This window comes from Scomber japonicus, chromosome 16, assembly GCF_027409825.1.
Source record: "Scomber japonicus isolate fScoJap1 chromosome 16, fScoJap1.pri, whole genome shotgun sequence".
Lineage (NCBI taxonomy): Eukaryota > Metazoa > Chordata > Actinopteri > Scombriformes > Scombridae > Scomber > Scomber japonicus.
The window spans coordinates 12,835,996-12,849,315 of record NC_070593.1 but is presented as its reverse complement, the minus strand read 5'-3'; the positions used below and the strand labels follow the sequence as shown (position 1 = coordinate 12,849,315).

Genomic DNA, 13,320 nt, shown 5'->3' with positions numbered 1-13,320 from the left:
AATAACAATCACATAAATTATGATTTACTGTAGTGTAGATAGTCTAATATTAGTGTACATACACGATGCAACATACAGGGCGGGGTCACACTTTGCTTCTATTTTTAAATCCCCACACAGACAGGCAGACAGACAGACAGGCAGGCAAGCAGTCTGCATTGTAAAGCGATTAGCAACTCGGATGGTACTTTCACTCTGCCACTGTATTCAGAGCATCATCTTTGCCCGAGGTGAAAACAACAGCTCTACCAGCCGGGCCAGCAATCTGCGACATGGAGAGGGTTACCTCTAGGCATGCAAGGGTATCCGCTCCAAAAAGGGAGATTGTGTCCTTTAATGAAGCCATACCATCCACAGAGTTCAGTTATAGGCAAATAACAATAGGGTTTTTTAAATAAGAGTATGCAACCGCAGCATATATGCTTACATGTCTTTGTAAATGTCCGTATGTTAAAACGGACAGTGTTAAAAAAAAACAAAAAAAAACAAAACACTGGGATATCACCTTGACCTTTATGCCCAGGACACGGTGCATCCACAAGCCCTGTTCCGGAAGGGTGTTCTTGTTATATGCACGTGTGAGCTGAGTATGTAGACAGGGTTTGGAGTTAAATTCCCATGTGGAGCCACCAATGTTAAAATGTATACACTCAATAAACTAGGCTGCAGCACTTTGGACACAATTGTGTGCAACAGCGTCCACTTAATGGCGCACGCTATATGCAACACTGAAATATTGAAAATCAGAAGCCCTGGCACTCCTGGCTGCGCTCCACCGACCTGTCTGCGCGTACGTGACGCATGGGAGGGGGGAGACTACTTAAAGGCGGATTAACGCTGGCAAGACATTAAATCCAACCTCCCATCCAGGCGCAGCGCGCAGCCCATCAACCTGATCTGAAGATCGAAAATAGGAGGGCTTATAGTAATCAGCCCTTCAGACTCCCATGACAAGGAAAAGTGTGGCAACGTCGTGGGAGCGCTCGGCACACACAGCAGGACGTTCACTGGCGCTGCGCGCTCAGCACATAACCAGCCAGATAGCGCTCAGAGAGACTGAGAGAAGCGGGGACGGCAGCAGCATCCCGTGACGGATGCATTTTTTAGCTAAAATCGGACGCTCTGGAGACTGACAACAGCAAGAGGCAGAAAGAAGCTGGACGGGAAATAAAGCGATTTTTTGGAGGGATTTGAACAGAGTGCCGTTGTGCTCTTGTCTTCTCCGGATGCTCAGAAATGGGGGAATGGACTATACTAGAGAGGCTCCTGGAGGCTGCTGTCCAGCAGCACTCTACTATGATAGGAAGGTAAGATCAACAACAAAAACCAAGAAAAACCGAAGAATCGCAGCAGCCTCCAGGATCCTCTTTAGCATGGTCCCCATCCCCCCGTTTCTGTCTTATGCCTCAAGGATCTTCTCTAGCATGGTTCCCAGTCTTCCATGTCTGTGTTGTGGATTTTTCTGTCTCGTTCCCTAGATTTCCTTTTTTCCCCGAGACGGCTAAGTAATCCACTTGACAGCTGTTTTTTCCTGAATCTGTTACAGCAAAGCAGTCATAAAATTCATGTGTCATTTCATGTACTCATTCATCCACTTATCCATTTGATGTTTGTTGGTGAGTTTGAGCGGTGGTTGTGCATTCGTGGCTGGCAGAAAGAAATTGAAAGAGAGAGAGGGAGTGAGAGCCGGCATTATCACATCTTTCCATTAACAACGCTCACAGGTACAATCAAAGCAACGCCGATTGCTTACATGTCATTTCATACCATTCAATCAGAAAACACAAACCACACAAACACACACCAGAGCGTGTAATAAGAAGATAACGGTAAGAAACACATCATCCTCACGAGCGTCCTTTTTTCAGCACTGGACAGCTCCCTAAATCATCACACTACAATGGGACTCTGATCGTTTCAGCCACCAAGGAAGCGCACAACTGAACCCAACAGACACACCACATAAACACATATATTTACACTTATTTTCACATTGTTTGTTTGTTTGCTTGCTTTTTAGGATCCTACTAACAGTGGTGGTCATCTTCCGGATTCTTATCGTAGCAATAGTTGGAGAGACTGTCTATGATGACGAGCAGACCATGTTTGTTTGTAACACCTTACAACCGGGCTGCAACCAGGCATGCTACGACAAGGCATTTCCCATTTCACACATTAGATATTGGGTTTTTCAAATCATCATGGTGTGCACCCCGAGTCTTTGCTTTATCACATACTCGGTTCATCAGTCGGCCAAGCAGAAGGAGCGGCGCTACTCAACAGTCTATCTGACACTAGATAAGGATCAAGATTCACTGAAGCGAGACGAGAGCAAAAAGATAAAGAACACCATTGTTAATGGAGTACTTCAGAACACAGAGAACTCCACCAAAGAAGCTGAACCGGACTGTTTAGAAGTCAAAGAGATCCCTAATTCGGCCATGAGAACTACAAAGTCCAAAATGAGGCGACAAGAGGGCATCTCCAGATTTTACATCATCCAGGTGGTTTTCAGAAACGCACTGGAAATTGGCTTTTTGGTGGGTCAGTATTTCTTGTATGGATTCAACGTCCCGTCGGTGTACGAATGTGATCGCTACCCCTGCATAAAAGATGTCGAGTGCTACGTCTCCAGACCCACGGAGAAGACAGTGTTCCTAGTGTTCATGTTCGCGGTCAGTGGGTTTTGTGTGGTGTTGAACCTGGCAGAACTCAATCACTTGGGATGGAGGAAAATCAAAACGGCCGTGCGAGGTGTGCAGGCTCGGCGGAAGTCCATCTATGAAATCAGAAATAAGGACTTACCAAGGATGAGTGTGCCAAATTTTGGCCGCACTCAATCCAGTGACTCTGCTTATGTGTAACACACGGGGAGGAGGGGGAGTCAAAACATGTAAAAGATTGAAAAACCATGATGGACATGATGGACAGCTCCGCACGCCTAATTCGTGTCATGACTTTAAGAGTGGGCAGATTTTTTTTCTTTCTTTTTGTTTGGATTTGTTGGTCTTTTAAGGACTTCATGGCAAGCGTGGATTACACGTTTGTTTACTTATTTATTATTGCACTGATGCAACTTTTTAGTAACGTTTATACTCTGTAAGATGCTAAACGGAGACCATGTTAACGTGTTCACATATTTACTCTTTATGGGCTGTTCTGCTGTACTTGAAGAGAGTAAATGCAAAAAAGAAGAAAAAAAAGAAAAAAAGAAAAAAAAATTGCACTAAGAGGTGAACACCCGACAGCCTGACCTTATCCAAAATGTGCTACTGACCTGACGGTGTTTTAAAGACATTTTCTTTCCACCTATTTTTCGGCACCAACCTAATTAAATGGCACCATACACAGTGGTTAAAGGGGGAAAAAAATCTACCATCCAGATTTATATAGGACATAGATATATAAATCCTTACTGACTATGGTTCAACCTATTTCAAATACATCAGCGTAATTCATGTTTTTGTTGCCTGTGTTGCACCACTGACCTTAACATGTGTAACCATTCCATTGCTTTATAGCTGACTTGCAAAACAGTATCTGGTGAATCTGCTGCAAACGCTAACGTCTGTGACTTCCTTAATTTATGACACACCAAAGCGCCCACTGCTTTTATTTGTGAAGTGTTTTCTTGCTTTTTTGTGTAATCAAGTGCCATACTTGTATATAAACATAATATATATGTATACATATAAATATATAAATATATAATAATCCTCATGAAAGCTGATTCCCTGCTTGGATTATGCTAAATGCCGCCCAATCTTCTTTTTTTTAATTTGCTTTAAATGTATTTGTTGTGATTTAAATGGGAAAAAAGAATATATACAGTTTTCTCTGTTTTGCAAATGACTGGAAAAAGAAAAATGAAGTGCTAGTCTTTTTTATATACAAGAAGGAAATGTATTTTCCCCAATCAAAGCTGATCAAAACTGGAAATAGCACAAATTGACATTTTTATCAAAGAATGGGCAATGGAAAACCTGCTCTGGTGCTACAGTTTTTCATAGAATGGTTTTAAATGTAACCGAAACAGACCAGAAAAAAAAAAGAACATCATTTTTTTTCTGTGGAAAATAAAAGTGGGATTCATGTACACCAGAAATGTGTGAGGTGCAGTACTTTGTGTCTGCTACTCTAGTCTGTGTCGACTGACCTATCACACATATACATTTATTTATTTATCTATTCAGTGAAAAAATTTGCCTTGGTGCAGTGATTTTAGCCACACCCACGCTGTAGAACCCCCACCACCACCACCACACTGCAGGACACACCTTGTACAGGATCTCATCATTCATCACTGCAATGTGTTGAAATACTGGTGTTATTTCTATGAGACACATCAATACTTGCTCCATAAAAGATAGGCCAGAGGGGAACTTTTAGTCTATATGGCATGCATCAAATCAAATACTGCCCTCAGCCCCTATGGTGAGAGGCACATTTGCAGGGTCTACACTCTGAACTTTAGCTTGTGACCGTCCTTGTACTCTGTAGGAATGACAAAGAGCTGATTATGATTCTGAATACAGAGAGAGCTGCCCTTTCTGGTGCTCTGCTCATTCTTTCTTCTCTCATTTGAGAAAGGATGTAAGAAAGCAGGAACTAAGGGAAAGGTTGTGTGCTTCTCATGAAGGTCAAAATGGAGGTGAGTGTTGGGGGGGTAAAGAGAGAAAAGTCCTCAACAATATGGCCACACAAGGGAGAGAGAGCAAGACAGAAATAAACACAGAGATAAAATGAGATATTTGCAGCTGACCATTGCAGGTGATTTGGGAAAGGCTGGTCTCTTCACGATTCCCCCGCCAGGATGAGTCTGCAAAGACGGGAAAAATCGAAGAGCAGGGGCACTGCTGCATCCATCTCCAAATCAGAAGGGACCCACAATTTCTCCTTAAGTCATGAACTTGAAATAAAGAAAAACAAAAGAAAGAAAGAACAGTTTGTCAGCTTCACTCTGATGCAATGCTGTGCATGCCGTTGTGCATCTTCATCTCTTTTTTGTTTATTTACCTCTTTTTCAGGCATTCATTTTGTGCCTTAGGTACCTTTCTACAAAACCTATAAAAATACTGGGATTCAATATTTACTTCACAGCATGACAGAAATACAGAAAATGTATAAAACAGCCTCTAGCAATAGATATAGATAAACCAATTAAATACAACAAATGTTTAAGTGTCTACTGTACATTTACAGTGCAGTGTTGAAATGCAGTTGTGATCATTTTTGATGCTTTGGTAGTTTTATTTTGCTGCATCATTCAACCTGGTTTCAAACTCCTGCAAAATGGCAAAATTATTGGGGTGTGTTGCAATGCAATTATGCATGCTGTCATGCATTTACATCATGTGCACATTGTGGGACTCAGCAGAGATTACACTTTACCTGTGTGTCTGTCTTTTTGTAGTCATGAGAGCCAGTTTACAGGCCACGCAGAGAGTATTTTACCGGCAGGCAGTATTCAGTATTAAAAATATACATTACAATTCACTTGCTATAGGTATACACGTTTAAAACAATGCAGACGTACTATATATAGACATCAAAAAATCTCAAGGACCAGCATTCATCTACTGGCCTTAGCCACCCAGAACGCACCAAGGCTATACACAAGCTATTTTAAGACTACAAGGCAAAACACTGCAGGAACACCACCAATTTCATGTGATTGCAGGTGCTCAGGGTGAAGCCTCCCCACCCCAATACCCACCCACCTTATATTAAAGGAGAGGTCTTTTCCCTGGGCTTATAATGTAATTAAGGAAGGATCCTAGCTCATTTTTTATGAGCAGCAGGGGTCACTTCATCATTTCTATGTCCACCTTGATTCAGGGTTAAAAACTCTCTTTGAACAGAAATCATATACTACACATGCACATATGTCAGAGCTGATACAGCAATACACTGGCTGAAGTGGCTAAAGTTGTAGCATGCCATACAGGGGGTTCTACATATTTGTATATATCCTTAATGGCATATATATGAAGCTATAATTTGAAAAGATTTTGTCTAAAGCCACTTGATGTGATATGAATTTCACTGTTTGGCAGTGAAATGTAAAACAACCATGCTTGGTGTAGGTAAGGACAAAAGGACCATGAAAATATGCTTTTGTTGTTGTTGTTGTTGTTGTTGTTGTTGTTGTTGTTGTTGTTGTTGTTGTTTGTTTTTTATCATAATAGGCATCATTATGATCCTATTAGTGCCCTAACTAAAAAAACTAGTAGTTGCACCTACTGTTGAAATACAATATTGGAAGGAGTTCAGTCAAAATGATGATGATTCAAGTTTGTGTGATGAAATGATGCTAGATTACTTGTAGGTCTGTGTTTGTTATTTAAAAATGTGTTCCACTTTTACATTAACCACTTAGATGTTATATCAAACATTAAGTAGCACTTACAGTAGCAAGTATAACATTTTATATTTAATGACATTATAGTTTAGCTCCAGGCCCAAAAAGAGCTGAGGGAGACTGAGCAACTAGTTTATGGTTTGAGGAGCTGATCTGCTTAACTAGTGTTTCTTGGTTGTTTCCTCATTTTAAGTGCAAATAAATTATGTTGGAAAACCAACAGTTTGGAATAGCAGATGTGATGTAACCTGACCAGAGGGTGTTTTTATTTGAGGGACAAGGCCAGACAGGCAGAGGTGAGTGATGGAGCTGCACTGCTGATATCTTTATTAACAATCATGGCCGCCATCTTACATCATACTGACAACTCCCCTGGAACAGGGTATTAGGTGAGGACAGCTGTAAAGAGGCTAAAATAGGACAATATCAATAACAGGAGGAGAGCAATCAAAACTGTTAATATTATCCAGTGTCAGTTTGCTTACTTATTTATGTTTGTGTACTATTTGTCTTTTACCATAGTTGCCTGAATGTTATCCTAGAAGTATGGTTCCTTAAGATTCAGTAAAAAAAAATATTAAAAAGGAGAGGAAACACCTGCACACCAAAATTCGTCTTGTTCTGTGTGGCCTTTTAGAAAATGTGACAGTTTATACAAGGACTTTGACCTGACAGTGAATCCTGTGATCCCTCTACCCCAAAACAAGCATGTCCTCCCAATTTCTCCTCTTTTACCAATATGAAAAGAGAAGGCTGGCTCATGGGGAGCGCTGCTTTAATTCTGCCTTTTGCGCAGATTACTGCATGAAAGGAGGAGAGCTAACAGAAGAAAAACAGTGAATGTGGGCCTTTTTGATCCACTCAGCCAGAAGCAATGAAACTAGTCTGGTTACTGCAGCACATAAGCATGGCGAAGCATGGCTTACGAAGATATGGCAGACATTGAAACAAAACACACTTGATGTTTGCATCCATGTGGGGGAGGAGGTAGTAACGCATTTGCAGAGTGTGACCAAGTTTCTAACTTTCTGTCTGCCAGGGGACCAGAAGCCTCCACTTTTCTCTGGCTGTAAAGTAGTTTTCTGTCTCCAACCACAATAGTTTCCTTCCCTCTTCACCACACTGCTTTATAACAGTTCAAAGAAGTAGAGCACCAAACTTTTCCTTCTGTGATCTGAGGCTTTTTTTTTTTTTTTTTGTCTATAAAAATTCTGCTTTAATGAAATCTTCACAGAACAAGGACAAAAGAACAGAGAACATTTGACAGAGTCTGATGAAGGGATTTGGCTGGCTGGTTTGGTCGGTGGATGGGCTGTATTGGTCCATACAGAAGGATTTGGTTGAAAATAAGCACTGGCAGTGACAAATTTTATACCTGACAGACCTGACAGCAGATTAATTTCTCATCCATTTTTTAATGTGACTGCAGGATTAAGAACATTAGCGGATTATACACAGATTTGTCAACCAGAGGTTCACAGTGGGACAGCCAGCACCTGTGTGAGGACACAATGCACCCAAAACTGGTGTATTCCTCCCATTTTATACAGGTAGGTCAAGCTAAGATAGAGTTAATGATGGTGCTGTTATTAGAACTTTGAGAAAAAGCCCAGATTACTTTCCCAGTTTGTATTCTGATAATTATTTTGTCTACATTCAGCATTTTTTCTGTTGAGCTCCAGCATTTATAAGAAACAACCTACAGCATTTTGCCATACTGTGCCAACTTTGCTGGGTGAAGTAGTTTGTCATTAATGCAAAGTAGACAGGACCAGGCCACATTGCAGCAAAAACAAACCCTAAACAATTTCCTGCTTGTGATGTCTTTAATTTCCTTCCAGCGGTGACAGTTCATTCTGACACCTACTGCTTGTTCTAACTTTCTACACCTACTCTCCTCCTCTGCATTCCCTAATAGCTTGTAATACACACAGCCCATCGACCCTGATAAATGTTTAGGTTCTGCACCATTACACAGCCAATAAAAATCAGTGGCTTGCAAGTCTTAATCGGACACAGAGGCGTTCGCTGACCAATTGGTCATGCACTGATACAAAGAGGTACAGAATAGCACAGTGCTTTGGAGGATGGAGGAGAAAGAGGCAGAGGTACAGCAATATTAATTTACAGCTACCCACACTGAAATGCAATCACACATAGAGAAGATTATGAATCACTACTAACTATACATATTACAGAGGCAGACAGGGATGGAAGATAATAGCCATCTTGTAAGATTTGTGACTGCAGAATAAAAGGGCTGGCTATACCTTTTAACTCATTGCTTTGCAGCCAGATAAGCCAGGAAGCTACTGCTGTAAGAAAGATGACAGGTAGTGAAATGCAGACAAAGAGAAACAGAAACAAAGAAATCATACAAATATCACTACTTCAATGGTGAATTCAGTTGTTTCTAGATCCCTGGGGAAGTGTGGGATTACGCAATGTTGGTTGGACTCACTGACTTTGCTGCTGCTGCTTGTTTGTTCATCATCTAATCTTCCTCACTGTGGTTTACCTTTGGACTCTGTGTGAACCAGACACATTTCTGTCTGCCTCTTCTTCACAGATTTTCTGTGAGTATCTCTATTTCTTCTTCCTTTCCATCTTTATTCCCCCACCCTCTTGCTTAAGAATGTACTCCTCTTTTTCTCAATTTGCCTCCCTGTTCAGTCCTACTAATCTCTCTCATTCCCTTTAATGTCTATCTTTTCTCTCTCTCCCTTCCTATACCTCTCCCACTCATTCACCCATCCCCCACTCTCATTCTGATGTGATGCCACTTTGTCGTGAATCATGTGGTTGTCGTTTCTATAGAGCCCCAAAAGAGAGGTATGAAATCCCACTTTACAGTGCAGCTCTCAGGGTCTTTTATTGATGCAGCATTTTTAGAGGGAAGAGCTTTGCAACAAAATGGTTGGGTTTTATACCAAATGGGGATGATTGAAGGTATATGTGGGTACAGATTTGCTGTTATAGCAAATGTATATAAATGCCACTCAAATTTTTCAAAAAAGGAGGAAAGAATAATAATAAATACATTCTGCAACATGAATGAATTTAGTGTAAAAAATAAATTATTTTTTTTCTAATAATACTTTTTACATTTTTGGTATTTTGATAACCCTAACCCTAACCCAGACTACATCTGCACTAACCTATCAAAATCTAAAACACAGCAGAACATACATTTTCAGTACAATGTTGTGAAAATGCAAATGGTAGAAAAGCAAAAAACTACATCTCTTCTTCATCTTCTGCCTCTGAAGGTCAGTAAGCAGAAAACATAGCAAATCACAGTCCAAATCTGGTAATAGGTGGGACTGACAATGGGTGGTTACCCTCACCTGGCTAAACCTCTGTTCTGTGTTTCTGTGCTGTCTATGGTAAATGTCAGTATAACATACAATGTTGACAACTTTCTTTGACATGATTTAATACTGCATTGTATTAAAAAGGGTGTCTAATATTTTAATACACAATTAGAAACAGCTTACAATACAATACCAACGCAAAATAACCTTTATATAATATAACAAGTCAAAATAGTAAAGGCTAAGCACAGCAACATGATTCCCTCACTAAACTTTAGTATGTCTTTCCTCTGGATACCCAAAGCACAAATTTATTTTGTCTTTGTGCTTTCCATAAAATGATATATTCTCAGTATGCTGATGAAGAGAGCTCTCCATAATAATAAACACCAGTATCTGTTTGAGTATTCACAGGGCTGTTGCACTGGCGTGTGCAGGGGTTTCTATTTTTCTGGTCACACCATGTAGTGTTATGAAGCTACATCTTTTTAAATGCACTTTCTGGGCTCCTTTTGTGTACCTTTTGTGCTCTGCGTGAAGATTTAAAAGTTGCAGAGCAAACCGAATTCTGTCTTGTAAGAAAAGGTGAAATGTTGAACTGGTAGGATTTAGAAAAATGGGTCTTCTTTTGCATTTCCTGCATGTTTCGTTTTTGCATTTAAAACGCATACAACTCACCCAGACATGTTACAGAAGATTATGCATATACTTGTCAATGTCAATGACATGTTTTTTTTACAGCAATATAACCTCAGATGCATCACACATTATTGGGAGGGTTTCTTTGCCTTTTCATCTGAAACTGCTTGAGTGTGAAGAAAGATTACTCTATATTTTAAACCTGTCATATATTCATCATCAGAACTTGTCTTGGTGATATGATGCAAATGGTAGCACTAACCCAAAGCTGCCCATCGGCTATAAACCACAAATACTCCTAATAGTGTGTCAGAATGCAGCATTTGCCCAAGATGACCTATGGTAGAACACACACATAAACACACATGCTGAGCTGCTCCCTTTCTCAGTATCTCAGCCGCCTGAAATGAGGGCTGCTGGGAAATTTGTGAAGAAACGTATGCTGCCGTTGTTGTTGCTGAGGCGTTAATTAGACTGAGAAATCTTGTCTTAGACCCTCCTTCCAAGCCGTCCAGTTACACACATACACACACATACACACACAGAAACACACAGAAACACCTCCCCCCACACACCAGAAATCAAGCTCTGTGTGCCAGAAGATGTCTTAGCTGTAAGCCACTTGAAATGTGTGCATGAAATTCTAGTTGATCAGGAGTGATCAGTTGTAATCGGAGTGTCATTAATTTCTGTGACTACGCTGGTGTAAATCTGCAAGTTGGATGAGATCATAGCAGCTGGGCTTTGGCATGTAGCAAATGTTGATTGTGCTAATGATTCTCTGCTTCCTCATGCCAATTTGTCTTTACAGCCAAAGGTAACACCGGCATGTCTCCAAATCATAATGAAGCAGCATTTGGCTGCTGTAGGGATTAAATAGATTTGATTGAAATGAAAAATAAGACATAGATAGCATATGATAAAAGTAAAACCATTGTTGGTGGATGTAAAAAAAGGAAACTTTTATGTTACAAATTTCAAGAACTCACTATGCTCAAGACAATGGAACCACACCAAAGTGATCAATGTTTATGCAGTTACGAGGGGAGTGGCAAGTTAAAGATCATTACAGAGGTGGTAGCGCCAATGAGGACCTGCAAAAGGCCAGCGAGGGCAGAAGAAGGTACTGTAGCTTCAGTCTGCTGATGCAGTGGAATCCTTAAAGAAATGGCTTAATGGTATTCAGGGATCAATACACCAGCAGCAAACCGATGGGCTCTACCTGCTGAAGGTCCGTTTCTCCTGACTTCAGCGGATTTATGTTCTCTCACCACAAAAAATGTCCATGTTAACAAGCAATTTAGTCTTAAAACCTTATTTTCTCCCAGTGTGGTGAGATAATTCAATTTATTTCTATTACAATGGAGATGCCACTACAAAGTCATCCCATGAATGATTATTATTATCTTAAACTGAAACTTGAACCTTAAACACTGCTTACTTGTTATTAACTGCATTGATAGCCCTTATATCTCTTGCATTTCATCTGCCCAAACAGAAGCTAAATGGTTTGGAATGCTATTCCTCCTGCTGCTCAATCAGGATCTGGTTAATACATTTGGTAAATGTCCAGCTCTGTGTTGGTTGACTTGGTAACAACAGCACTCTTTTTCATCTTTGCAATAACAGATAATTGATATTAACATGAGAAACTAGAAGGTAGCACAGTGGGTGTAAACTATCAGATTAATATATTACTAAGATACAAATAGCGTTGGTTTGAGTAGGCTCAAAACTATCAGTGACATATTAAAGGGTACTGTACATGGGTACATTCTGAAAAAAAATAGATGCACACAGAAACACTAGAAAATAAAAAATGACCTGGTAGACACAAGCACAAGTCTTGTGGATGACTGGAAAATCATTTCATAAAAAGAAAAAAAAAACGCCTTTAGGTTAACCCTAACCCATCGATGGAAGACTTCATGACCATAACCTCAGAGGATTCAATGCAAGAACAAAAACCTTGGAGGTAATAAAACAAAGGATCTTAGTAAGGTAGTTAGTTTCCCAAAATCAACAGTTAGGTACATTCTGTAGTTTAACTCTGATTTATTTAGTTTTTTACTCACTTCTGGGGAATTCTGGAATTGCAGCTTATTGTCTCTACACTTTTTAAACTACTTTATTATAAATTGTGGTGACCAGTGTTCTCTTGCAGCAGAAAACACAGACTTTAAGAGGTTAACCTGAGAAAACTATGTAAATTGTATGTAAATGTATGTATACTTTACATACATACATATGTATGTAATGTATCTATATAGGTATGCAATGTACATGTGTACATTCCTCTCTTTGACAGTCCAATTTTCCCAACATCTGCTCGCTCGTGAATTCTGTTGTCAGGCCTCTTCATGCATTCAGGTCTGGCTAGTTTGTAAGTATGTACATAAAAAGCATAAATAAAGACAAACAGTAAGAAGTGTGGGTCATGTAGTAATAAACAGTTAATTCAAACGTATTACTACATGCCAGAGAATAGAGCTGTTGTTGTTGTATTTTGGAAATGCTGATCAAAAGCTGAGAGTTCTGCTTTTGGCAATGTAACTGGTTCATATTTACATTTTGATAAAGTACAATTTAACTGTGATTCAATTGCGAAATGATGACCCATTAGGCATTAAGTCACCATATGAACTAATGCTGACTTCATTTATAATTTATCACTACTGATGTTCTTGTTACATCACATATTTATACAGACATTAGATCATCCTGAGTCATGCACTAGTCATGCATTGGCATACTAGTTACTTATTTACAAGTTTGTATTGCATTTTAAAATCTGGCAACATATTAGTTCACTGCAGTCTTACCAGAGTATTTGTCATGACAGTTTAACAAAAAAGTTTATGTGTATGTACGCTCTTCTTTGTTTTTGTTCCACTGTGAAAGGAGCTTGGTGTTGTGCCTCTCCAGTGAGAGCTGCTCAGGCTCAGGCTGGTCTGAGAGCTCTGCCATGGCCTTAGGAGGCACAACTGGAGACAAGCTGGTCTCCCT

General features: G+C 39.9%; 2 protein-coding genes across 2 annotated transcripts in view; one reads left to right on the top strand and one right to left on the bottom strand.

The window, feature by feature from the left end:
- The window catches only part of stxbp6 (syntaxin binding protein 6 (amisyn)), a 190,686-nt gene that overhangs the window by 37,730 nt on the left and 139,636 nt on the right, over positions 1-13,320 (bottom strand). Inside the window, exon 6 of the transcript XR_008323096.1 lies at positions 4,763-4,909. The gene's annotated coding sequence lies outside the window, so the exon portion shown is untranslated. The remainder of the gene's footprint in view (positions 1-4,762; positions 4,910-13,320) is intronic.
- LOC128375643 (gap junction delta-2 protein) lies at positions 1,237-2,864 on the top strand. The gene is made up of 2 exons (XM_053336029.1): positions 1,237-1,307; positions 2,021-2,864. Exons 1-2 carry the CDS (start codon positions 1,237-1,239, stop codon positions 2,862-2,864), a joined length of 915 nt encoding a protein of 304 aa, XP_053192004.1.

Coding starts and splice junctions, on each gene's coding strand:
- LOC128375643 (XM_053336029.1), top strand. CDS start 1,237: ATGGGGGAATGGACTATACTAGAGAGGCTCCTGGAGGCTGCTGTCCAG. Junction 1,308..2,020: donor CACTCTACTATGATAGGAAG/GTAAGATCAACA, acceptor CTTGCTTTTTAG/GATCCTACTAACAGTGGTGG.